We start from the raw sequence: 27,076 nt of genomic DNA, 5'->3' as shown, positions 1-27,076 counted from the left end.
ATGAATAGCCACACTACATTAGTCTGAACAATGTGTGGGCTAATTCAGGTTCTTAGGTTTGTTCTTTGGCAAACATGAGAGTTTTTATGAATGCCATGTCCCTTGACCGTGCCAATCAAGTTAAAATATATATAGTACATATATAAATATATAAACACATATGTAGGTTTATTAAAATGTAAATTAAAAAGTTATATAGGCCTATATTTGTTCTTTTTCACTATTTAGAATAGGCCTACAGAAGGGAGAATGTCTAATTTTTTTTTTTAAGTACGAAAGATAAAAGCATGAACATTATATTTTAAAAAAGAAAAAAAAAGAGTAAATTGATTTTTTTTTAAGGCTTCATGCGTCACTAAGTGAGGGCGTGCGCTCCGTTGTGGGGTAGGAATATATAAAGCTGGGATCCACAGCATCCTACATCAGCGTCACTGCAGACCCCTACCTCCACCTGCATCTCCTTGTCTGTTTTGGGACAGAACTCAATCACTCGCACAATGGATACAGAAGAATACAACCGTAGAGGTAAAATTCAGTTTAATTCCAATGCGTTTGACCTCTTCACCTACTGTACCGTTGCAATGTAGAACCACTTTTAAAGTTCTGAAAAGGTAACAACGTTTGCATTGTAGTTAACGTGTCTGTTTTTCAAACAGCGAAAGAGTTGGTGGACTACATCACAGAGTACCTGGGCTCCATCAGAGACAGGAAGGTGATCCCGGAGGTGAAGCCGGGGTACATGAGGGAGCTGCTGCCCGACAGTGCGCCCTCCGAGCCGGACAGCTGGGACTCGATCTTCAAGGACATCGAGCGCGTCATCATGCCCGGGGTTCGAACCGTCACTCAAAGTCGCTGTCTCTTTTAATTGCTCATTAAAACAGCGGCTCACTCAATTGAATTCCTCCCTCTGCTGTTCCTCAGGTGGTTCATTGGCAGAGTCCCCACATGCACGCCTACTACCCGAGTCTGACGTCGGGGCCCTCCATGCTGGGGGACATGCTGGCGGACGCCATCAACTGTATCGGCTTTACCTGGGTATGTGCAATACCAGCGCAATACCATGCTTTTTCCTAAATTTTGTCACATAGGCTATGGTTTTTTTTTATTTATCTATTTATTTGTTTTTCAATCATTTATTTGACACCATTCAGGCCATGCCATATTCGAACAATATGGCATTGTTTTATAGATTTATAGATAGATTCATCAGCAGCAAATAATATAGCTTTCTTGACCTTGGTGGAGAATCAGAAGCTCATGGTGTGAGATGTATTTGGGAGTGAAAGCTGTTGATCATCTGCAGTAGAGGTGAAGCTGAACATGGTGGCCTACTGCTTAATGGTACCAGAGGCTGTAGGTTCAGAACCCACAGCCTCTCATACTGGTGACCAGTACCAGAGGGTTCAGAACCTACATTCCCTCATACTGGTGACCAGAGGCTGCATGGTTCAGAACCTACAGCCTCTCATACTGGTGACCAGAGGATGTAGGGTTCAGAACCCACAGCCTCTCATACTGGTAACCTGTACCAGAGGCTCTGGGGTTCAAAACCTCTACTCTACACTCTACATTCTACACACAGTAGTCATAGATGTCTGAGGACCACGAGGGATCTAATCTATGCTGACAGTACCTACGGGCATAAACAACCACTTACAAACAAATACACAGCCGTAGCTTATACAGACCAATGTGTGTGTGGTTGTTGTGTGTTGTTTTTATACAGGCCTCCAGTCCTGCATGCACAGAGCTGGAGATGAACGTGATGGACTGGCTGTGCAAAGCCCTCGGGCTGCCCTCCTTCTTCCTCCACCACCATCCGGACAGCGTAGGGGGGGGCATCATCCAGGTAGCACACACGCCCACGCCACATACTCTACTGTAGGCTGTAAGTTGTGAGTTGGTTAACCTAGCGATTGTTCTTGTTCTTGGCACTTGGTTCTATGGACAGCCTTACTGCACCAACAGCGATATATTGTTGTATCTCTTCTTCTGACAAATGTACTTATTGTAAGTCGCTTTGGATAAAAGCGTCTGCAAAATGCCCTGAATGTAAAATGTAAAATGTAAGCATAGCTAACATAAGATGTACATATAGCCTGTTTTAAAGTAACACGTAACAAATCGCTGCTAAGAAGTCTGAAGCGAGATGCATTGGCGTAACTTTAGCTTAGCTCTTCAGTTCCTCCACTCAGTTAGCATTAAGCTCCAAGATGAAGCCAAGATGGCCGCTAGGTGAAGGACCCCACTGACTCTTCTCCGGTCCTATGTTCTGCTGGTTCAGAGTACGGTGAGTGAGAGCACCTTGGTGGCTCTGCTGGCTGCCAGGAGAGACCGACTGCTCCAGCTCCAGGCTGAAGTGGATCAGCCTGTGGACGACTCGGTGCTCAACTCACGGCTGGTGGCGTACGCCTCTGACCAGGTCAGTACTGACTAACTACGTTATGTTAATATATATACTGTATGTACTACGACAGTAGTAACCTATTGGTGAGTATGAATGACTCGGCTGTGATACGTGAGTATGAATGACTGTGCTGTGATACATGAGTATGAATGACTGCTGTGATACGTGAGTATGAATGACTCTTCTGCTGTGATACATGAGTATGGACGACTCTTCTGCTATGATACGTGAGTATGAATGACTCTTCTGCTGTGATACGTGAGTATGAATGACTCGGCTGTGATACGTGAGTATGAATGACTGTACTGTGATACTTGAGTATGAACTGCTGTGATACGGTGAGTATGAACAACTGTGCTGTGATACATGTCTGCAGGCCCACTCGTCTGTGGAGAAGGCAGGGCTGATCTCTCTGGTGAAGATCAGATTTCTGCCGACAGATGAGCATTTTTCTCTGAGAGGAGAAACGCTGAGAGAAGCCATTGAAGAAGACCGGAAGATGGGACTGGTCCCCTTCCTGGTACGGTACTGACCAGCTGGGGAATCCATTATCAGTGAATAAAGGACTAGATTGGCCTGATTCCTCTCTTCTGTGAAACAGGTGTGCGCCACATTGGGAACGACCGGAGTGTGTGCCTTTGACAACCTCTATGAGTTGGGGCCCGTGTGTAAGTTCTCATTTTAGAATGTGTATTTACCCTGGCAACACACAGCCGCAACACATTAACATCAAAACCATGCTTTGTTTGAGCATGTGATATGGATGCTCAGGTTTAACCGATTGAGATGCTAACAGCGTGTGTACATTCTGTGTCGTGGGTTCTGTGTCATGGGTTCTGTATCGTGGGGTTCTGTATCGTGGGTTCTGCGTGGCAGGCACGGAGGAGGGCCTGTGGCTCCACGTCGACGCTGCATACGCCGGCACCGCCTACTTCTGTCCTGAGCTGCGCTGGTCTCTGAAAGGCATTGAGTTTGCAAACTCCTTTGTTTTCAACCCTTCCAAGTGGATGATGGTTCACTTCGACTGCACAGCCTTCTGGTAAAGTAAACTGAAAAAATTAGCAGACAGGAAATGTAGAAACTCCCATTAAAATGGTGATGCTCATTGCCCCGTCCTGATCGGTGTAGGGTGAAGGACAAGGTCAAGCTCCAGCAGACCTTCAGTGTTGATCCAGTCTACCTCAGACATGAGAACTCCCAGGCCGCCACCGACTTCATGGTACGATCCCAGTGTCGCCCTGGTCCACTTCAGAATCCCGCCTCTGTTTTGTGCTCTCTTGTCCAACGGCGTTCTCTTGTTTTCCAGCACTGGCAGATTCCACTAAGCCGCCGTTTCCGTTCTCTCAAGCTCTGGTTCGTCATGCGTTCCTTCGGCGTGAACAACCTCCAGGCTCACGTCAGACATGTATATGCTATTCTTTTTTAAGTGAAGTGAAAACCAGACTGAATAGAAACAAACTCAAGTTAAATTCAATTCAATTGAACAGTAGACCATATATTTATAAATCAATAGAAGCAATGCTTTTAAGGGTGTGATGTTTCAGAATCTTTACGTTCCTCTGGATTCAGGGCATCGACATGGCGAAGCTGCTAGAATCTCAAATCAGGAAAGATCCTCACTTTGAAATCCCTGCTCAGAGGCACCTGGGCCTGGTTGTCTTCTCTCTGACGGTATTTAAAACGTTCAAAGTGCATTCAAAGGGATTGTATTTCGATTTAAGTTGTTACAAAATCAAAACTGTCGTGTACAAATGGTTTTTGGGGTAACTAATGTAGCTTGAAATTGGCAATATATTACATATAATATGACATATTAAAGATTATTATTCAGATTTCAACTCGGTTTTATTTCATATTTTAAAGCCATTAATTGGCTGAATTTCCTCATTAGGGCTGCACGATATATATATAAAAAATAATAATCGTATTGCGATATGACAATGAATTCATTGTCATATTGCAATGTCATATCGCAATATAAATTATTATTATTTTTTTATCATTGTATAATAACTAGGGTGATTCTGTAGCAGAATGCTGAGTTAGTGAAGTACCCATCGTTCCTTCTCTTCAGGGAGGAAACGCCGTGACTCAGGAGCTGCTGCGCAGGCTCACCGCCTCCCGCACCATGTACCTCATCCCCGCAGACATCCACACCAAGCGCATCATCCGCTTCACCGTGACCTCCCAGTCCACCACGGCCGAGGACATCCTCTCCGACTGGGCCATCATCTCCAGCACAGCCTCGGCTCTCCTAGCGGAGGTCAACCCTCCGCCCAGCGGCACAGAGGAACCACCGGCCGCGGAGGACGAGGTGATGAGCGTCCTCTCACGGGCCGACAGTGTGGAGACCGGGGAGACGTGCTCTGAGAAGACAGAGGGCCCCGCGGACCTTGTCCACCTGGACAAGGTCCAGGTGGAGCTGTGGATCGACAAGGCCTGGAGTCGGCCCCGGAGGCCCATGCGCTCGCTCAGCTGCAGCAGCGCGCCGCTGCCCTACACCTTCACCGCGCCGTGGTCGAGGTTTGACTTTGAGGCCACGACCGGTCCTGCAGACCCCATAGTGGTTCCTCCTCTGGGCGATGCCAAGACGAGGCCCCCACCTCCGTCTGCCGGGGCAGATCAGCTGACTAACATTCCGGAGGTGCCCCCCAAAGATCTCCTGGGAAAACGGGTCCTCAAAAAGCTGACCAAGTATTACAGTGTGCCCAGCTTCTGTAACCCGTGGGTGCCCTGCAGCCGGTACCAGCCCTGCTGTCCCCTCAGTGTTCAGGTCCACCCGAGGCCCCTGGCCTCCGTATGCAAAGCCCCGGGCTGCGTGTGTTCTCGCTCAGCGGGCAGCGCAGCTTCCTCCACCTCCTCCGCTCCCCTGGATGCCCCCACCCTACAGGATCTACTGTAACGACACCACACCCTACAGGATCTACTGTAATGACTTTACAGGTTCTACTGTAATGACACCACACCCTACATGATCTACTGTAACGACACCACACCCTACAGGATCTACTGTAACTACCACAGATCCTACAGGATCTACTGCAATGACCACACAACCTACAGGATCAACTGTAATGACCACACCCTACAGGATCTACTGTAATGACCCTATGGTTCTACTGTAATGACACCACACCCTACAAGATCTACTGTAATGACCTTATGGTTCTACTGTAATGACACCACACCCTACAGGATCTACTGTAATGACACCACACCCTACAGGATCTACTGTAATGACCCTATGGTTCTACTGTAATGACACCACACCCTACAAGATCTACTGTAAGGACCACACCCTACAGGATCTACTGTAGCAACCAAGTGTAACATCCAGACGCTTCATGGAACAGGACTGTCAAGCAGCACATATTTACAGTCATACATGTTTTAGACAATTTTACTGCACGACTACAATTGTCTACAATTTTTTTTAATCATTATTTGCAAACCAAACACTTTTCATAAGGTCATTAAAGTAAGATTGATATGTTTCCCATAATGCTTTAGAAAGCAAACCTGAATATGTCCTTTTGTCATGGGAACATAGCCCTCACTGTTCTCCAGGTAATACAGGGGGTCTATGGGGGCAACCAGAACCCATCATTTGCTTAGGCGTTCCGGTCACCATCAATGCATCCTGATAACAATTTCCAATCATTTTAGGCATGTACATGAATTTGTGATGACTTAGATTTGATAAATATATTTGTATTAGATTGCAGCAATGTTTGGCTATAGTTATGTTTGTTAGTTACCATTGAAGCACAGGAGTAGGCCTATGGGCCTACTGGAACTCAAAACAGGAACTAGGAAAAAACATTCAAGAGAAATTATTCAATTGTAGGCTCATGTCTTAGCAGCAACTAGGAACTTTGAACACAGCAGAATAAACAGTGCAACAGGAATCTGTTGTTGCTTTCGAGTAGAGTGGTTTATTTGGATGCTTCTCAAGAACACATATCTATAGGCCTATCTATATATAGATATAAATATGTGAGGGGGGAGGGGGGGTAGAGGCCTACGGGATTACAGGCTGACGGAGTTGTTGACGGGGGGAAAGGAACGAACGCGTCTCGGCTTTTTTTGCCGTGAGAAATTGGATGTGTGGCGTGTGAGCGTGTGTAAACAAAAGCGTGTGTCACAGGGTGAAACCGTGAGAGTTGGCAGCTCTGCGACGTCTTTGATAGGTAACTCACTGTCACGATGAAAACGTTTACCGCATCCCGAAAGTCCTTTCCCTTAGATTAAGGATAGATTTTGGAAAGTTAGAGAGTTGTATGTTGATATATAATATATGATAAAAATATATATATATATATTGAGCAGCATTTATATAGCACACCGACATGTGTGCGTAGGCTACTTACGTCAATAGGCCTAGGCTACTTATATATTTTTTTAAGTTAAATGATCTTAATATGTGGTAATACCTCTGGGTTTGCGAGATGACTGATGGTGTGTAACCTCGCTGGACCATCCCGATATTCACGTGTGCGTTTCGCAATTACGATCAGTCGGATTTACAGCTTATTAAGCTCCATCCAATCAGAGGGCCGCATGAGTCGGCGATCGGTGACGCCCACTGGACTTCTGACCCTGGGACCTACCTGGAGTGGATCCAGAAGATAGAGAGAAGCAGTGATCAGGCGGTAGATATTCGACGTCCTCCAAGTTCGAAGCCATGTTTAGTATTATTAATATACTTGCGGGTCTGGCCATTGTGCCATTATTTCTTTACATCAGGAATCCTTATATCTTTCACGACATCTGCTATGCGTTTCGCGCAATTCGATGCGTGACTCGGATGAAAAGAAAGCAGAAGTTGAGTCCGTCGTTTTTGGGATGTTTCCTGGAGACGGTAGAGAGGCACCCTCAGAAACCCTTCATCGTTTTTGAAGGCACTTCTCACACCTACAGTCAGGCCGATAAACAGAGCAACAGGATAGCCAGGGTCCTGTCGACCCAGGTTCAGGTGAAGGGAGGAGACACCGTCGCCCTCTTCATGGGCAACGAGCCCCTCTACGTGTGGGTCTGTCTGGCCCTGGCCAAGGTGGGCTGCATCGCCTCTCTGCTCAACAGCAACATCAGGTCCAAATCCCTGCTGCACTGCCTGTCGTGTTGCGACGCGAAGGTCCTCATTGCTGCTGCAGGTGAGCCGCTCTCCTTAACCATGATTCCTTATCCCACCAAAAAATAATAAATAAATAATAATTATAATTAATGTTTCATGTATTTTTAGTTTGCATTAAATATACCATTAACTTAAAAAAATATTGGGTCTGTGGATTGCCTATTTTTATATGCTAAAAAAAAAAAAAAACATCCGGGGGGTTGTTGTGGTTGTTGTTGTGGTTTTTAGACAAATCGCACCCTGGGTGTATTCATGGTGTATTGTAGTCGGCTCAACTCTTACTCACGTGACTCGGCTAAATCAAAGACGCTTCTGTTTCACCCACGAGTAACTTAACCGGGCTGTGACGTCACACCTCCGTTATAATGGTGCCTTCTATTTGTCCACCCGACTCGATCTGCGAGTCGGATTTCCGAGTTACGAACCGGAAGTTGCAAATAGCACGCCCCCGAGGTCGTACAAACGACTCGTCAACTCGTCTGAACTCAGAGGACCCCGAGTTCAGTAACAAAGATGGCTACTCCGAGCATCACATAAGTAAACATTGTGGTTTTCTACTATTGTAAGCACTTGTGTTTTTGTTGTAACCAAATGAAGAAGTCGTACACATAGCACTGTATACTGTTACCTATAGGCATGTCGTTACAGTCTTATTATGTGTTAAATACCGCCTATTTTGTAGCTTGTGCCTCTGAAATTGGCTAGAGACGCTCCATGTTGCTATGACAACAATGCCGATTCTTGAGCAGAAAGCAGAGCTCCGACTCGTCTTGTTGTGTGCCAAATAGAACGAAAAACCCGGGGTCACTCGTTTTACGAGACGGATGTGACGTCACACCCGAGCTGCAAGTCGCGATTACGAGACAAATAGAAGGCAACACGAGGAAGGGTCTGTAGTGCTCAGCATGCCTTGCTCAAAAGTCACTGCTAGCCATTGGTAGTCACCACTATATCTAAACGCGTTAACAACATTAACAGGGGAAAAAACATGTTGAGAATAATGAGGTCAACCTATGGCTCTTCTCTCTCATTGAATAACTCTGCTCATGTAACATTTCTGCTCATGTTACATGTAACATCATGTCCAGGGGCCTCATGTACAAAGCTTGCTTACGCACTAAAAAGCTGCGTAAGCAACTTCTCACGCAAATGTTCGGATGTACAAAGACAAACTAAATGCCTGGCTTACGCACATTTCTGCTGCATTTTGTCAGTTGGCGGCACATAGAGGCAATGCAGCGCAACAACATTAGGCCTACTCGATCACGAGTCATGATGAAGTAATATTGCAATATGAGGCTAGTTCAAAGTGGATTTGAACGTCGGGATGTGTGATCTTAAATGCACTTCAATCATACATTATTGTTGTCGAGACGCATAATGTGACACTGTTGTTGATATTAGGCTAAACGTAAACAGACCCATAAAAATATATTGTTACTATTGGAGTTAAAAGGAAATTAAAAGGAAGCCCCAGCAATATTATTTTCAGTGATGACTTGTTTATTAAACGTTACATATTTCATGACCACGCATGACATCGCTAATGGATCTCTCTTCACGCATATGTCGTCAGATTCTTGACTGCAGTATTATTATTTGATGTTGCGTGGAGTAAGAACAAGCCATTGTTACTTAAATTCAATCTATCAATGCCAAATCCCAGCTGCCACCCTTTGCTCAAATAGGGCGAGCTCCCCGACTCCGCCCCGCTGCCCGTCTGACCCACACTTCTCCGATGGGCAGACACCTTTCTTTTTACGTCCACCTTGATGTCCGACCACTTTTTTTTAATGTCAGCCACAGTTCGGCTTTCGGCCCCAACCTCATTGACCGACTTGGCAACGTTTTCCCACGCCAGTTTTTTGCTTTTGGTGCTGATTCCGGAGGAAATAGAGCCAAACAAGATCTTATTTCTGGCCTCTACCTTGGAAATCAGCACCTCCACCTCGCATTCACTAAAGTTATTTTTTCTTCCTTTCTCCATTTTCTCATTTCTCCTAACGAGCGCACTACTGCAGGTTTATTTATACGAATTAGCATATTAAATGAGGGAGGAGACTGGGTGGAGAGGGCTCGTGCACGTGCGCACAATTTCACGTTAATTGGGATGTACAAAGAGAATCTGCGTGAAATCGTGCTTACGCAAGGATTGATACATCCGGATTTATTTGTGCGCAGCAGCTTTCCAGATTTTGGCGTCCGCAAAGTTTTAGTCAGAAATCCACGCAAGTCTTAGTACATGAGGCCCCAGGTGAACTCTGAACGAGTGAGTCTTGAGTCACTCATTGTGAGTGTTGAGTATTATGTAGTAGTTATCCTTTGACCTTTGTGCATGTTCCATGTAGTCCATGGAGTCTCTGTACGACTGGAAGAGGCCAAACGGCCATCGACCAGTTAAACTCCTCCTCCTTCCACCTGACCCAACGACCTGCACCCGTCTCTCTCCTCAGATCTAAGGGGGGCGGTGGAGGAGGTGATGCCCACCCTGCTCCAGCAGGGGGTCCGCGTGTTCATCCTGAGTGACGACTCAGACTCTGAGGGCATGGAGGGGCTCAGTGGCAAGATCCAGCAGGCCTCGGACCAGCCTCTGTCCCCTGAGCTCAGGGCCAACACCACCCTGAAGGGGCCGGCGATGTACATCTACACCTCAGGGACCACCGGTACGTGGCTCCGCTGGTGCTCTCACCGGCCGGCTGCCGGCTGCTGTTGTGCTGCTGTGATCCGCCGCGTGTTTCTTACGGACGTCCTCTTGTGTCGCAGGACTCCCCAAGGCGGCGCTGGTGACTCATGAGCGGGTGATGCAGGCGGCGCTCATGTTTAGTTTATCCAACGTCCGGGAGGACGATGTCCTGTATCTGTACCTCCCCCTCTACCACACGTCTGGCTTCCTGATGGGACTCTGTGGGGCCATGGAGACAGGTAAAGGCGGTCGCTGGGCACTTTAGGAACACTTCCTCTTTAAAGGGGACATATTATACCACCAGGTGTGAGTGTGCTTAGCCGTCATACATCTAGGTGGACATGCCCACCTGTGATGTCAGAAGCGGCACATTTTCAAAACGGCTTGTAATGGCTAATCACACTCACACCTGGTGGTATAATATGTCCCCTTTAAAATAACGCGTATTTGTGGGTCATAATCATCGTCCACCATGTTGACAAGATCTCACAATGACTGAGACCGGTTCATGATTCTGAGTAAATCCATTCTGAATCCATTTAATCAAGTAGTGGTTGATCTTGGAATAGCCACTAATGACTTAGGAGATGTCCTTAAGGTAATTAAATGTGGTGACCTTGTTAAGCAAACGCAACCAGTCGTGGTAGTGAAGTGCATCATGGTCAACTGTTTCTCAGATATTTCCCTCTACATTTCCAGGGATCACTGTTGTTTTAAGACGCAAGTTTTCCACTTCCCAGTTCTGGAACGACTGTCGAAAACACAACGTGACAGTCATCCAGTACATCGGAGAGATTATGCGATACCTCTGCAACACAGCGATGGTACACAGAGCTCATCACTCATCATGGCTGCTGTATATTCACCTGTATAACTTATCATGGCTGCTGTATAACTCATCATGGCAGCTTTTCATTCACCTGGACAGCAAAACAACAGTTAGGATGATAAGAGTCAAAATAATGGGCACTGATTACATCCTTCCTCACCTTCTGTCTCCTCATCCTCCTCCTCTTCCCAGTCTCCCAGTGACAGAGACCACAAGGTCCGCATGGCCATCGGGAATGGCATAAGAGCTGACACCTGGTCAGACTTCCTGCAACGCTTTGGAGACATCCGTATCTGTGAATGCTACGGAGCGACGGAAGGGAACGTTGGTTTTGTTAATTACATCGGAAAAGTGGGCGCCATTGGAAAAGAGAATTTCCTTCAAAAAGTGAGTGCAGATGATCTTGAATTGCTGAGCGCTGGTGTTCATTCAGTAGATGTTTAGTAAGGATATTTTAAAGCATGCAGAGTACTCAAAATCAATGCCTCATTGGGCATTGGTTCAAAGGTGACATATTATACTACTAGGTGTGAGTGTGATTAGCCGTTACAAGCCGTTTTGAAAATCTGCCTCTTCTGACATCACAAGTGGGCAGGTCCACCTATATGTATGATGGATAGATGAGAAAAGTTTGCTGCAGTCCACTGGATAGGCTGGTAGACTGATCTATCCAGTACACATCGAGTTGGACACGCCCACTTGATGTCAAAACGGCTTGTAATGGCTAATCACACTCACACTTGGTTGTATAATATGTCACCTTTAAAGTAATGGCCCATGTGCCTTTGATGCCAAGTGGATATGGTTCTTGGGGTTCCCTCTAGATGGCGATACCCTACGCCCTCATACAGTACGACACAGAGAAGGAGGAGGCGGTCAGGGACTCCCAGGGATTCTGCATCAAGGTCCCGAGGGGTGAGAAGACACCACACCACACCCTGTCCTCCACACTTTGAGAAATCCAAACTCCCGACCGTACGCGACCGTCCTGATCTGAACACGTGTTGTTCCTTGTTCGTGCTGTTGACTCCAGGAGAAACCGGTTTGCTGGTTGGCAAAATCACCCCGAGATCGGAGTTCAGAGGTTACGTGAAGAACAAGCAGCAGACGGAGAAGAAGAAGCTGCAGGACGTTCTGGTGAAGGGAGACCTCTACTACAACAGCGGGGATCTCCTGCTGATCGATCACCAGGGCTTTGTCTACTTCCAGGATCGAATCGGAGACACTTATAGGTGAATGCAAAAAAAGAAAAGCCTTTATTTTTAAATGCTAACTCTAGACTAAGATCCTACGAAGACATTCCATGTCTGGTTAACGTCCGTGGTTGAGTTAATGATTCAGTCTTTATTGTCGTGGACCTACGGCCTGATATCTGTCCGTCACACACAGGTGGAAAGGAGAGAACGTAGCCACCACCGAGGTGACGGACCACCTGGTGATGGTGGACTGTATTGAGGAGGCTAATGTCTATGGGGTGGCGGTCCCTGGTAAGAGTGTCCTCCTCATCGTCTCAACGTCATAAATAACATCACGTGACCCTCGGAGTGACTAAAAGAGACTGACTCCAGTGTGAATGTTTGATTTGATCAGGGCACGAGGGGAGAGTTGGAATGGCAGCTCTCACACTGAAGGAAGGCATGAACTTTGACAGCAACGCTACGTACCAGCAGGTCAAATCCTACCTGCCTGGATATGCAAGACCCCAGTTCATCCGGATACAGGTAATGCAAGCACAACATCGCTGATGAGGCCTAGCATACCGATGTAATACAAATATCTATAAATTCTAACTCAATCAAATCAATTTGCTTTCCCAAAATAATTGGAATCGATCATCAGGATGCCTTGATGGTGACCGGAACCCACAAGCAGATGAAGCATGGGCTAATGAAAGAGGGATTCAACCCTGGGGTCATAAAAGACCCCCTGTATTATCTGGACAACAGTGAGGGCTATGTTCCCATGACCCAGGACATCTTCAACAGCATCACAGAGGGAAGGATCAGGCTCTGAACCGTCACAGTGGGGAACACTTACCAAATCTGCCCTGCATGGCTGATATGAATTCATAACCATGAAATAATAGTTTCTGATTTAGGATCATCAGGCAGTAATTATGTTAATGAGATTAAGCCTTTACTTTGGTTTAAATAAAACACAAACATCTGTATCATAACTCTGTAATACATCTTAATATTGGACATTTTCATATCTGTGTATCATGCTAAATCATGGTATTAAAATATATACTTTTTTAAAATAATGTAGTGTTGTCATTTCCAAAAAATCAAAGCTGGGCCAGGAAATGTGTGCAGGACTCTAACAATTTGTCAGGAACAAAAGAGTGACAATGATTAGGGTTTGGTTTACGATGAACTCGGCTAAAGATAAAAAGAGCAAACGGTGATCCACCTTTGGTCCATTTTGAACAGTGAGGTGTGTTTACAAATCTCATTACTGGATGGGACTTTAACAGGTTATTACTTTGACCTTAATCAATTTGAAAATGTTTGTCAAACAAGTTACAATATTAAAGTTAAGCCATTTTGTATGTTTATTTTTCCAATGTATAGAACCGGTTTATGACGAATTTGTTCAAATTTGAATCATATTAATATTGTTGTTCTACATTGTAGTTGTTATGAACAGTATTATTCATAACCAATAGGACGGTCTGGATGAGCAGTCAGGTTGAATGACCCCGTGGCAATAGGGCCTCTTACCTCAGAATGACCGGGCTAGGGAGCAGGTAGGAGGAAGTGAAGCCCACCAGGAGGGAGGGGGCCCTACTGAACAGGCCTTTCACAGGAACTCTGAATCATCACCATGGCTGATGCTTCAGACTGTCATGCTGAAACTTCTTGCGGGTATATCAATACTGCATTTATTCAGACGTATCAACAAAATCAATAGAAAGAGTGGAAAGCAGAAAGAAGTTGGAACTCGAAATACAGACGAGAAGAGAGAAGTACGAAGTATGGAAGTAAATCTGTCTCATCGGATTTTGAAAATAAAAAGCCATTTTACGCACTGAATATTTCTGCATTTAAATAATGTATCTGGATTTTTTTTTTCCCACTGAATTAAAGCCATTGCATTTTTAGCTATGAATATTTATGCATTCAAATAACACTTCCGATTTTTTTCTTCAGAATTTAACTAAATATTCAAAGTTTAAAAAATCATAATGCTATGTATTAATTTCAACTTAAATATTTTCAACGTCCCCAAATTCAACATGCCAAATTCAGCTGCAAAATTCAATGTACGAAATTCAGCGGGGGACCCAAGAAAGAGCAATCGATCCTAAATGCTAGATCGCGATCAAGCAAGGAGAGCGAGTGGGTGTTACCAAAGTCCTTCTAGGCCTCTCCTTCTATAGACCGTGTCTCTGGTGTTACACCGAATTCTGCGACCCACCGAAAAGTGTGACACCAGGGGGCGCTGTTTCACATTTTCAGGCATCAGGCATGAAGTGGTTCATGCAACATGCACGAGTTTAAAATGTATCGTTGCATCGTCTATGCAGCCAACGAGGTGTCCGTTCCCGGGAGCGAATTTACGAATCCTATGGCCACGCCAAGACCCGCCCTACTCTGTCTGTGATTGGCCGGGTTGCATGCAACTGACTCCGCGGTACCCTCGCTGTGAGCAAAGACGCAATGAATCACTCATTTCAGTATAGCTGGCCATATAAGCTGCCGTATTATTTGTTGATTGCCTTGCTGTTTTTTTTTTAATAACTGTAGCCTATTATGCTTAGGCCAATTAATCGATTTACTCACCGCCATGTATACCTGGACAATTGCAATTTCGGAGCATAGTCGAATGGCTTTATTCGATTTAAGCTGTGCATGTAAACGTACTGAGTGACACTTTCTCCGTCTGAATTCCCTGTGCTCCGACTTTACACTAGGTGCCTTAGTGAGAAACGGCTTATGGTTGATGGCTGCTTAAACCAGCCATCATCCACACACTCCCACAGTTACCTTTGACCAACTATTCATAATTATATTGTAACTTCCTTAACTTTGTAACTTAATATTCGCCTGGAACGGAACGTTCTGTACGGTCTGTAGTTAAACATTTATTATATTTGATTCATTCTCCTCCCTACCAAACTCGGTACATTTAACCCATCTCTACAATAATTACAATCTTGCCCTTTAACACTTTCTCAGTGACACACCTGTGCTCTAACCGCTGTCCTTTAGTCTAGCATTTTGTTATTTCTATATTTATGTGTTTGTACGATCTGCTTCAGTGGGTTTCCCTCACAGAACAATAAAGATAAGCTGAACTGAAGTTAAACTTTTGGATGTAAAAAGTGTATTGTTGTCCATTAGGTGAATGAAATCCTATAAGTCTTTCTGCTCTTCATGGTGACCTGAAGAGGTCACCGGGTCTCCGCACTGGGGAACCTCTGTCAGGTATCTTAGGACCGCTGATGTTAGAACCTTGTGTTTAATGAGTCAGATAGATACATGACGGCCTTCATGTTGGAAGCCAACGTGAACTTATTTAAAGTGCCAGATAAATCAATTGAATGAATAACTATGAACGAATAATAATGTTCTTGTCTTTCTCTTCGTGTTGTGTGTAATACTGTGTATTTGATAACAAAAAAACCTTTGAAATTTAACATGTTAATGTCAACATCAGACAGAATGAAGAAATGAGTTTTCCTTTATTGCTCTGCGTTTATCACTGTCAATCATTATAAAGAAAGAGGTTGTGAAAGGGGCCTTGATAAGATAATAATATAGGTCAATCATTGATGTCGTTGACAGACAGGTGTTTCAATGCAACACATTTAACCACAGATGTTAACCGGCCCAAATGTGTCATGTTGAAGGCGCTGTGGATGTCAGCCTATGATGACCTCACAGCTGTGTGGACCACACACACACACACACACACACACACACACACACACACCAGGCGCGTAGCCACATTAGGGCCAACGTGGGCCACCCTATCAGAAGTGAAAAATTTGGCAGTTTGAAATTCAAGGAACAGAAAAATAGCCCATATTATAATGTCACAAAAATGTGTGAGAGCAATTTTGTTTCAATAAAGTATCATTATGTTACAAATATTTACAGAAATAGGCCTACTCTTTTTGTTGATTTTTAATATTCTGCGCTTAATTCTGCAGTGTTCTGAGCCCAGACCAACACCCAAAACGACTTGCTGGAGGCTGTCGCAGCTCTGCTGTTCCTTAAAATAAAAAGTGTGTTAAATGAAAACAACAAAACATAGTATGCGTTGATCGCCGATTAATATAAAGACCAGGCAAAACACGAGCTTGTAGCCGACTGCATTCGGTATATTCACCAGGTAATAATTAAGCGGGCAGTGGGTTTTTCAAAATTCTGGAAGTGATCGAGCCTCTGCAGCTCGACCCATCGATTTAGCTCAAAGTGCATTTGCATTATCTGTCTTACTTTGTCTTACCTGTTTCTTGTAATCTAATCTTCCCAGTGTTAAGTATGTTTTGTTGAACCTATCTTTTCTGTGCTCTGTTTTTGTGTTTCGTCAAATTTTGTGCAATGTCTACGTGCTGTGATTCTATGTTTTGTCGTATTTTTGTGTAATGTCAAAGTGATCAGTTTTTATGCTTCATGTTTTTTTGTGCAATATCTTTGTCTGTATGTCAGGGCTCCCTTGAAAAAGAGGCTAAAGGTCTCAATGGGACTCACCTGGATAAATAAAGGTTTAATAAAAAAATTAAAATAAAAAAGTTAATCTCTCTCTCTTTCTCTCTCTCGCTCGCTCGTGCACTGCACTCACAATCAGCACGCATGCATGCACCGAATTGAAAATCCCAGAAATGATTGTTTAACTCATTATCCTTCTTGGTCAGAATGTTCTGTTATGTTTCGTTATTTTGAGTAGTACCTTCTTCATAATCAATGTTTTGGTTTCAGGCTGTACAGACCAGTCTTTATTTTTTTGTTAGGCCTACATGGTTACAAAGCACGCATGCATGGACGATGCCTTTAATTCCCCCTGGGGATGAATAAAGTATAATCAATTATCAATGTATCCAGTGAGTAGATGCGCAGATGCACATACACACACACACACACACGTACACACTCAATTGTCCTTGTTATAATGTATTGTCTGTGCCAGATGCCTGGCTGTTCGCGCATGGCTGCCAGGGCTCACCCCGCGGGGCGGGGTCTGGGTAGGGGCCCGGGCCCCTCACTGTCGGGGTGGGTGTAGGTGGGCGGGGTCTGGGTAGTGGCCCGGGCCCCTCACTGTCGGGGTAGGTGTAGGTGGGCGGGGTCTGGGTAGTGGCCCGGGCCCCTCACTGTCGGGGTAGTGTGATGGAAAAATCCACATATTTGAATTATTGTTTAATAAGTTTGTCTGTTCTTGTATAACTTGTAGTGTCCTCAGTTTCAACCCTGATTGTCCTGCCCATTTGCCTCCCAACTGTCTATTGATCATTGTGCTTTGGGTGATAACGTCACAAAGATAGGCATCTGGAATTTGCATTTGTTTGTTGTAAACCCCAACCATTGTATTCCTAGGTCTTGAGACAAAAGGGTCGTAAAGAGAAGAATTTGCACCTTGGTCTTCTCCTCTCTTCTTTGATGTACCTTTTGTGTGGGGAGGGTCTGAAACTGTATGTAGAAACCATGTCAACTTGTATTCAGGACTCACTCTGCTAGAGAGGAGTCTAATGTATGCATCCATTAAAACCTAGGACATTTTGCTTTCCAATGTATTGTGTGCTTTATTGCAGTGGGAATCTCATCTGGCCTAGACGCAATCTCTGTTAAAGGGGAATTGCCACGACAGTAGGTGTAGGTGAGTGGGTGCGAGCGGCTGGGTGTTTGGGGTTTGTGTTGTTATGTGATGTGTTGTTTTGTGATGTTCTTTATGTCTTCAAGTTTATGCACACATGCATACAGTGCGCTGCTCATGTTATGTGGTAACTCATGACTGTGTAAGTCACACTATGTAGTTAGTTTAGAAATTATATTTGGATTATCTTTTTTAGAAAGGCCTGACCAGGGATTGGGGCTGCAAATTAGCCAACTGGCTAGAAACCTTCTATGCAACACATGTACATCCACATTGTTATGGAATTGACTGTGATAATTGTGTATGTAATAATGTGCGCTGCATTGTCCCTGACAAATAAACTAATAATAAAAAATTGTTTTCCATTAATCGTCTGATCTGTGATGAAATCACGTGTTGTTTAATTTTGGGAAAATTGCTGTACTGCCAATACCAAAATAAAAATAATTGAAAAATAATGCATGGCCCCCCCTACTGCAAAAGTCCACCCTGTTGAAAAATACTGGCTACGCTACTGACACACACACACACACACACACACACACACACACACACACACACACACACACACACACACACACACCTCTCCAGGTATGATATCAAAGTGATGAAGCAGGTGAGGGCTCAGCTGACGGGGTCAGAGGCTCCCCTGTTGATAATGCTCAGCTAATGATACATAACGATAACGAGCAGAAACGTTCAATCTGAGCAGCTCAAAGACTTCTAGCCAGTCTGTGGAATCATAAGGACAGAGGATTTTACTCCATTCACAATCTGATCTCTTTCAAATTACAGTTTGACTTTCCCCGAGCAGAGGGAGTCGTACGTGTCCGGTGTGAGCGGGCTGTACGTCTTCCTGCCGGGGTCCACGATGAACAGCGGGTCCCGGATGGTGTTCGGATCAAAGCCTTCCTTCACCAGCTTGAATTTGACCTGTTTGAACGTGCCGGTGAGTTCAGGGTCGTTCTGGAAAAGAAACGTCAAGTCAGAGCACAGGCGACACCTAAAAAAGTCAGCTCCCAAAAAAGTATATTTTTAATAATGTGATTGGCACATTAACTATCTATAGTTTCTGTAGGCTTTCCAACTCTTTTTGGTCTGTTGACATCAGCAATTTTGGATGATGGTGGGCGGCTATTCTAGTTGAGTTTAACGGGTCATGCAATGTTGGGGCAGGCAGCTCAGCGATCGCGTTCCTCCTTATGTTTTTAGCGCATAAGTGGATCCCCCGTTCCCCGCCTTGTCCGTTCCATTTGGGAGACCCAGAGGTGAACTGTCCCCCGCGCCCCCCTCCCCTTTCCCCTTCTCACACAGCTTCTGTGCACGGCACCTTCTCAGCGAGCAGGGGCGCCTGCAGCTGCATGGGGCGCCAATTTGCCAATTTCCCACACAGTGATATGATAGATAACAGAAAATAGTTTTTTATGATAGATAACAGAAAAAAGTGCTCGTGCCGCCGAAAAAATGCTGTCCTGGGCAACTGCCCGCTTTGCCCGTGCCTAAAACCGGCCCTGGATAGTATACACACAAACCATGTGCAGAAACAAACCATTTAATGGTTAATAAAGTAACAAAGTAAAGGAGATGGTTATTCATATGACTCAATCCCCCAGCGTCCCCATATGTCCCCTCCACCTCCACCATCGTTAGTGTCCCTAACGTAGGGGTGTAGCGCTGGGTTTTGGTTCTAATTTGATGCCGCCAGTGGCTGAACAGAACACAAAGTAGTTAATGGGAACCAACAATAGGCAAATACAATTTAGCGTCCTCTGTAGGACGGTAACATAAATACGGTTCCACTAAGACATCATTCACAAATCTGGCTTACATTCTACTGCTGAAGCAAAAATAACTATTTTTTGGTGATTTCCATCATATTCCGCCTAAATCTGGATAGCTTGTGACTTCTGGTGATTCACAATTTTCTGCGTTCAGAAGAGGAAAGGACTACGTGCCCTTGACCCTTGCACTTGCACTCCCATGTGCTTGCAACATGCCCTTGTCCGTGTGCGCTGTTTGATTGGTCTCCTGCCCTGCTTTCTTCAGACATTGTGTAGAAGCCCAGCAGAAGCCACCCCTTCTGCTTCCTTTTGGATTTCCTCACTCCTATCTGCTCTGTTTCCATTTCAACATTCTGTAAACACACGGTGCTTCACGGCTTGCACGACACTTACTCATATCCTCTACACTCAACACGCAGACACACCTTGGACCATTCCTCCACTGACAAAAACCTGGTCTGCATGTTTACAGATTGTACATGAAAAATACGGATCCCTCTAAGGTAAGGAACCTTTGACCCACTAACTCGTTAGCACTAACGAGGTTGGCACTAACGAGTTGGCACTTACAAATTAGTGCTAACACGTCGTGCTAACGATCGAGTGGGCTCTAACAAGTTGGAACGAACGAGTGGTGCGTCAACATGTACCCCGGCTGTTACCTGGATCCTGATAAACTGAGGCCAAGCGAACGAAGGCAGAGAGTAGCTGATGTGAGCGAAGGTCTCTCTGCAGTCCAGTGTCTTCCCATCTCTAAAGGTCAGCGTCGCCATCCCAGCCCTGCCTTCGTGTCCTGGAATGAGTCAGTGGTCTTCGTCAGGTGAATGATGATGGAGATAGGACTTCAATGGTCTCAAACTAATCTGCATATCAACGTGTCAGGCAGGACAATGTTTTAGACGCCGTGCAGAAAAAGTATTTTCTGACCTGGCAGCTGGACTCCGTACACATTTGCATCCAAAACAGAGTCCATCATAGTCAAGATGGAAGCCACTTCTGTGGTGGCCACGTTCTCTCCTTTCCACCTGCAGAACATGAGTCAGACAGGATTTGAAGGCAGATTTTCTGAACTTTGTGTCTCTGATACATTATCAATGCAGTGGTTAATGAGTGGCACATTGTCACTATGGCTACAGCACACCAAAATGGTGGTAGTGTTCAAACATCTGAGAATACTTAAGAAGTTTAATACTATTGGTTTCAGCATTCATGTTTATCAATGCATTCACAGTTTAACTCTTCAGCAGTTCACGACAGCATCCATCAGGGGTCACATCCAGACCGAGCAGCACCTGAAGGTGTCCCCGACGCGGTCCTGGAAGAAGATGAAGCCGTCCTCATCCATCTTCATCAGGTCTCCACTGTTGAAAAACACGTCCCCCTTCTCCAGCACATCCCGGACCTTCTTCCTCTCCGTCTGCTCCGGGTTGTTCAGGTACCCCATGAAGGGCGCCCGGGCCGTGATCTTAGACATGAACAGTCCAGTCTCCCCTTCGGATGGAAGGAGAAATGTTAAACCGACCCTTCCTCACTCCAACCCTTTCAGCTGAACGTGAGTCTGTCCGTTCATACACCGCATGTCCTGCACGGTTCTAAGGTTGTGGATGTTGAACAGAAGCTTGTCAGAACTCACCGGTTGGAACCTGGACACACAGGCCGTAGGCGTCTCTGACCAGCTCCTCCCTCTCCGGGTCGAACCGAACGAGCACGTAGGGAGCGAACCACTACCGTAAAAAACAGGCCACATCATCATGTACTCACTACGGAACCTCATGTAAATGACTAAATTATTGTGATTAAATCATTCTGCCAATACAAACCATCGCCCCGGAAACATAGCGTAGATCAGTGGTTCTTAAACCTTTTCTCCTAGTGTACCCCCTTTAAGATGTTTTTACAGCTGAGTACCCCCTTCACCGGCACAAATCTTTTTTAGAATTAAACATTAAAAGGGTGCAAAAATGCATTTTCTACTGCCGACCTTTCAGAATTTTTTTGCTCAGGGTGCAAAAAAATTGATAGTGGGCTTTTTTACTATTTGTTCTTAAATTTTCTGAGTACCCCATGCAGTACCCCTAGAGGTAGTAGTACCCCCATTTGAGAACCGGTGGCGTAGATCACACTGAGAGCTCTAAAGGCCATCTGATCCCAGACGTACCCGGTGGTAGAAGTTGACCTTCCCGACGGCCCCGACGCGTCCGGGGTAGTTCATCAGCGCTGTGTTCCCGTCGCTCGACCCGTAGAACTCTGTGATCCTGACCTTCCCGAAGCGCTGCAGGAAGAGCCTCCACACGTCGGCCCGGAGGCCGTTCCCCACGGCCTGCTGCACCCCGTGGCGCCGGTCGTCCGCCCCCTGCTGGGAGAAGTGTCGGAACCGGGAGGAACCAGAGCATCGTTTATAACCAGGAGACCCATGGAATAATGTACGTTGTGTGTGGTGCATCCTGGCACTTAATGTATGCACTTATTGTGTGTTGTACGTCCTGGCACTTAATGTACGCACTTATTGTATGTTGTGTGTCCTGGCACTTAATGTACGTACTTATTGTATGTTGTACTTCCTTGCACTTAGTACTTAGCATTGTGTAGCATCTTTCCCTAGCTATCTCTGTTGAATACGGGGAATGGGTTAACCTAGTGATTGTTAGCGCTTGGCACTTGGTTCTATGAACATCCTTACTGCAGCGACAGTGATATATATTGTTGTTTCTCTTCTTCTGACAAATGTACTTAGTGTAAGTCGCTTTGGATAAAAGCGTCTGCTAAACGCCCTACATGTAAATGATCTATGAATACATCTGACACATTTTGTGTCCATTTTGAGGTGCGTGAATGGTTGAATGGCTGGTGAGAGGCTGTAGGTGGCGTGGTGAGCTGACCGCTGGCGTGTTGCAGAGGTAGCGGAGGATCTCCCCGATGTACAGGATCACCGTCACGTTGTGCTTCCTGCAGTCCGCCCAGAACCGAGAGGCGGAGAACTTCCTCTTCAGGACCACCGTGATGCCTGGAGGAGGAGGAGGCAGAGGAACATTGAGGTAGAAGGGGTTCCCCTCGATGTGTGTATGTAACTCAATGTTATATTCTAGTCCTATTATAGTATAGTCACTATAATTGCTTTAAGTACTGAAATCAGCATTACCGAGCCTCTGCAAAATTGATTTGAAACCATAATTTACAATAAAGGTTATTATACTTTATAGACTGATAACACTGTTCCCTACAGTAGAACCTCTCGCTCTCGCGCTCTCTCTCTCTCTCAAAAAGCTGAAATAAACATGCTTCTGGGTCATTGAGTAACACGATCAAATAAAACATGACCTTCAGTCTCAACCCTGACCTTCAGTCTCACCAAGAAGATGCACTTTAAACATTATCGCTCTCATTTTTATAGCACATCACAATGAATGCCAAATGGATTCAAGTGGACACACACACACACACACACACACACACACACACACACACACACGGTGTGCAGGGAAGCTGAGAGATGGCTTGTGGTTCCTCTCCCTCTTGCCCCCCCACCCCCCCGCCCCTCACCTCACCTCTCTATATGGCCCTGCCCCTCACCTCTCTCTATGGCCCCTCACCTCTCTATGGCCCCGCCCCTCACCTCTCTATATGGCCCCGCCCCTCACCTAATGCTATGGCGCCGTGCAGGCCGGCGTGGAGCCCTGACATGTGGTACAGAGGCAGCGTGAGGTAGAGCCGGTCCTGGGGGCCCACACCGGCGTAAGGCAGGAGGAAGGCCGCTGCCCAGGCCTTGGCCTCCGTGCTCACCGTCGCTTTGGGCAGACCTGGAGAACGGGACGAACACACGACACGTACATCCTTCAAAAGGACGTCCAGAGCAGCACATCCTGCTACAGCAGAGAGCATCTGTCACTAGCGTTAGAATCTGAGAGCAGCTGCAGCTGTATGCATGTCCTGCGTCCTTGTTGTACGTTCTGGCACTTCATGCACGCACTTATTGTATGTCGTACGTCCTAGAACTTCAAAATAGTACTTAGCATCGTGTCGCGTCTTATCCTAGCTGTCTTTGTTGTATACTGGCAATGGGTTAACCTAGTGATTGTTATTGATTGACCCTTTGTTCTATGATCATCCTTACTGTACCGACAGCGCTATATTGTTTTTTTCTCTCTCTTCTGACAGATGTAAGTCGCTTTGGATAAAAGTGTCTGCTAAATCCATTAAATGTGAATGTACATGTATGCATCATACTACTCCCTTAGGAGGGGCTGCTTCCTCCAGCTCACCTGTCGTGCCCGATGTATAGAAGTAGGTGTTGGGGCTGGTGGCTTTCACCTGGGCCCTGAGCTGGGGGGACAGAGGCTGGTCCGAGGCCTGCTGGATCTTATCACCGAGAGCCTCCATGCCCTCAGAGCCACAGGCCTCCCCCAGGATGAACACTCGGATGCCCCGCTGCTGCAAGCTGGGCAGCACCTCCTCCACGGCGGCCCTGACACCTGGGGAAGAGGGAGCACAGGTGAGGACTGGGCTCAGACTGGGTTAGGGGCGTGGTCCACTAACATGAACAGGTTTGATCACTGCTCGGCCGTCCGATGTTAAAGGTCCCATGACATGCCACCAGGTGTGAGTGTGATTAGCCGTTACAAGCTGTTTGCAAATCTGCCTTTTCCTGTGTTTGAGTGACATCACAAGTGGCCTTGTCCACCTAGATGTATGATAGGTAGATCAGCAACATTTGATACAGTCCCCTGGGTAGACTGGGAGACTGATCTTTCCAATATACATCTAGGTGGACACTCCCACTTGTGATGTCACTCAAACACAGATTTTCCAATGGCTGATCACACTCACCTGGTGGCATAATATCCCCCCTTTAAGAATGGATGCACTCACGCCATAGACGTTTTGAGCTACACACTTTTCCCATGTAGTTTCCACTCGAGTTTTGGATGGTCGGTGCGGTTAAAGTAGTAAACTATTATGAAGAAGAATTATGCCATCGCGACAATCCAAAACTCGAGTGGAAACTAGATGAAAAAAGTGTAGTTTAAAACGTGACACAGCTTTTACTTCTTCAACACCTACAGAGTTTGTTATAACTTATGTATGATCAAAAACGCCATGTTATTTCCCATAGAATAGACATTTGACCGATGGAACCGGGAGCCTCGGAGGCGGACTTATTCTTCAGAGGTCTCCGCCTGAGAGTGAACTGACGTTTTAAACCCGACCTTGATTGACAGGCCTACATCAATATTGACAAATAAACGCGACGCCTCCGTACCTGCGTCGGCGATGAGGACTTTGGCGCTGGTGCATGAGAGGCACTGCAGTAGAGGGCTGGCTCTGATGCCGTAGTTTAACAGGGCAGGCGCGCAGCCCAGTTTCGCAAGTCCGAGCAACAGCCACACAAAGAGCGGCTGGTTCCCGAGGAAAAGCGCAACGGTGTCCCCTTCTCTGAGCCCGGCGTGCTGCCTCAAAGCCCGGGCCACCTTGTTGCTCTGGAGGTCCCCATCTCCGTAGGAGAAAACCTCGTCCTCGAATATAATGAAGGGCTTTGCAGGCTGCGTCTTTGCCCGCTCCAGGAACCGGTCCAGCACGGTGAAGTACGGCGTGGTCTGCAGGAACTTCGCTCGTTGTTTACTGATCCTAATGACTCTACGAGCGTGCATTAAATCCTGCAGAATGTAGGGGAATTTCCTGTAAAGTAATAAAATAATGATAGCCAACCCGGACAGTATGGTGAAAAAGGTTTGCATCATGGCGATGTCAGTTCTCCCAGAAGGGTTTCCCTCCTTTGAGCTGATGATTTGCCTGTGATTCGTTATGTTTCCCTCTCATTGCACACATGTAAACGCACACACATTACGCCCCCCACTGTACACGTCCGTCGACGGAAGAGAGTGGGCGTGTCCGACGCATGGGGTAAAACACGATCTGCGTATAACGTGCGTATAACGCGATCTGATTGGCCAACGCATCCGTCGCTGCCTGAAAAGTTAAACTTTTCTCAACTTTTGGACGCAAGAGACGGAGCAGATTTGACGGACGGACCCACAATGCATTTCGGGAGCGTCCCATGTAAAGTCAATGAGATCCGTCGACGGACGTGTACAGTGGGTACGAACACGTCTGTACACGTCCGTCAAATCGGCTCCGTCTCTTGCGTCCAACTTTTGTTCGTTAACCTATTGGGATGACGGTTGTAGGTAATTCATTCACAAATAATATAACTATGAGTAGAGTGTCATTAAATCACAGATTTTTTTTTTTTACAATAATACAATATATTACCTTTTGAAATAAATGCCCAATATTATATATATTTAATCAGCTTGAATATTTTTTGAGCATTCAGCTGATGTTGCTGATATCTTTTTTTATATGGTCAAAACTTTGCCATTTTTTGGCCGAATACGGAAATACTGTTAGTAGGCCTACTGTAAGATTTTATTTTTGCACTGCCACAAAAAACAGTACAGCTGTATCACTGTTTGGTAGGGTCACCAACACACTTTTTTCTTTGACATTATTAACCTTCTAATTTTTTCATGAGCATTATCTCTTTTAGTATGAATATTGTATGTTGTACGTCCTTAATGTACGCACTTATTGTATGCTGTACGTCCTGGCTCTTAAAAATAGTATTAAGCATTGTGTAGGGTCTTCTCCTAGATATCTTGTTGTCTATGGGGAATGGGTTAACCTAGCAATTGTAAATGCTTAGCACTTGTTTCTATGAATATCTTTACTGTACCGACAGCGATATATTGTTTCTCTTTCTTCTGACAAATGTACTTTTTGTAAGTCGCTTTTTGCTGAATGCCTTAAATGTAAATGTAACATGCATGTCCTGTTTTCACATTCAATCACTTTTAACTTTTAACACGCCCACTCTCTTCCGTCGACGGACGTGTACAGTGGGCAAGAGGCGCTTTTATGTCCACCGATGGATATGTGTCACCACCTTGTGGCGTATGTACCAGTTAGTGCTCCATTAACCATTAAAGGTGCCATGACATGCCACCAGGTGTGGTGTGATTAGCCGTTACAAGCCGTTTTGGAAATCAGAAAAAACGGCTTGATCAGAAATCATAACACATCACAGGTGTGCATGTCCACCTAGATGTGTGACGGATAGATGAGCAACGTTTGCTACAGTCCACTGGGTAGGCTGCCGGAGCGCTAGTGGTCGGTGGACCACTAGGGGGTGCTAGCGGAGCGCTAGTGGTCGGTGGACCACTAGGGGGTGCTAGCGGTGCGCAAGTGGTAGGTGGACCACTAGGGGGTGCTGGCGGACCGCTAGTGGTCGGTGGACCACTAGGGGGTGCTGGCGGACCACTAGTGGTCGGTGGAAGATTTCACAAAATAAAGACAAAAACGCAACAGAAAATGCGATCATTTATTGAAAACAAATCATTCTTCCGCCAAGCAATTAAGTTGAAGACAG

The 27,076-nt window shown here is 45.7% G+C and overlaps 3 protein-coding genes across 3 annotated transcripts; 2 read left to right on the top strand and 1 right to left on the bottom strand.

Moving 5' to 3' along the window:
• Positions 1 to 306: 306 nt before the first annotated feature.
• Positions 307 to 5,520, top strand: hdc (histidine decarboxylase). Its single transcript, XM_084476697.1, has 12 exons — positions 307 to 525; positions 657 to 829; positions 922 to 1,035; positions 1,727 to 1,849; positions 2,285 to 2,422; positions 2,784 to 2,927; positions 3,009 to 3,075; positions 3,284 to 3,446; positions 3,536 to 3,626; positions 3,714 to 3,812; positions 3,977 to 4,078; positions 4,482 to 5,520. The coding sequence occupies exons 1-12, from the start codon at positions 498 to 500 to the stop codon at positions 5,307 to 5,309; spliced, it is 2,070 nt and encodes a 689-aa protein (XP_084332823.1). The 5' UTR covers positions 307 to 497; the 3' UTR covers positions 5,310 to 5,520.
• Positions 5,521 to 7,028: 1,508 nt separating this feature from the next.
• On the top strand, positions 7,029 to 14,290 carry LOC311356044 (long-chain fatty acid transport protein 2-like). The gene is made up of 10 exons (XM_084475829.1): positions 7,029 to 7,560; positions 9,995 to 10,204; positions 10,305 to 10,463; positions 10,924 to 11,048; positions 11,246 to 11,440; positions 11,878 to 11,968; positions 12,087 to 12,285; positions 12,443 to 12,540; positions 12,644 to 12,774; positions 12,893 to 14,290. The coding sequence occupies exons 1-10, from the start codon at positions 7,092 to 7,094 to the stop codon at positions 13,064 to 13,066; spliced, it is 1,851 nt and encodes a 616-aa protein (XP_084331955.1). The 5' UTR covers positions 7,029 to 7,091; the 3' UTR covers positions 13,067 to 14,290.
• A 1,431-nt stretch (positions 14,291 to 15,721) lies between these two features.
• Positions 15,722 to 25,487, bottom strand: LOC311356452 (long-chain fatty acid transport protein 2-like). The gene is made up of 10 exons (XM_084476232.1): positions 24,911 to 25,487; positions 23,913 to 24,122; positions 23,292 to 23,450; positions 22,533 to 22,657; positions 21,812 to 22,006; positions 21,287 to 21,377; positions 20,946 to 21,144; positions 20,581 to 20,678; positions 20,316 to 20,446; positions 15,722 to 18,838 (listed from the first exon to the last, which is right to left on the bottom strand). The coding sequence occupies exons 1-10, from the start codon at positions 25,386 to 25,388 to the stop codon at positions 18,662 to 18,664; spliced, it is 1,863 nt and encodes a 620-aa protein (XP_084332358.1). The 5' UTR covers positions 25,389 to 25,487; the 3' UTR covers positions 15,722 to 18,661.
• Positions 25,488 to 27,076: the final 1,589 nt, after the last annotated feature.

This window comes from Micromesistius poutassou (genome assembly GCF_964030765.1).
Source record: "Micromesistius poutassou genome assembly, chromosome: 12".
NCBI lineage: Eukaryota > Metazoa > Chordata > Actinopteri > Gadiformes > Gadidae > Micromesistius > Micromesistius poutassou.
This window is presented reverse-complemented; position numbering and strand designations above follow the sequence as displayed.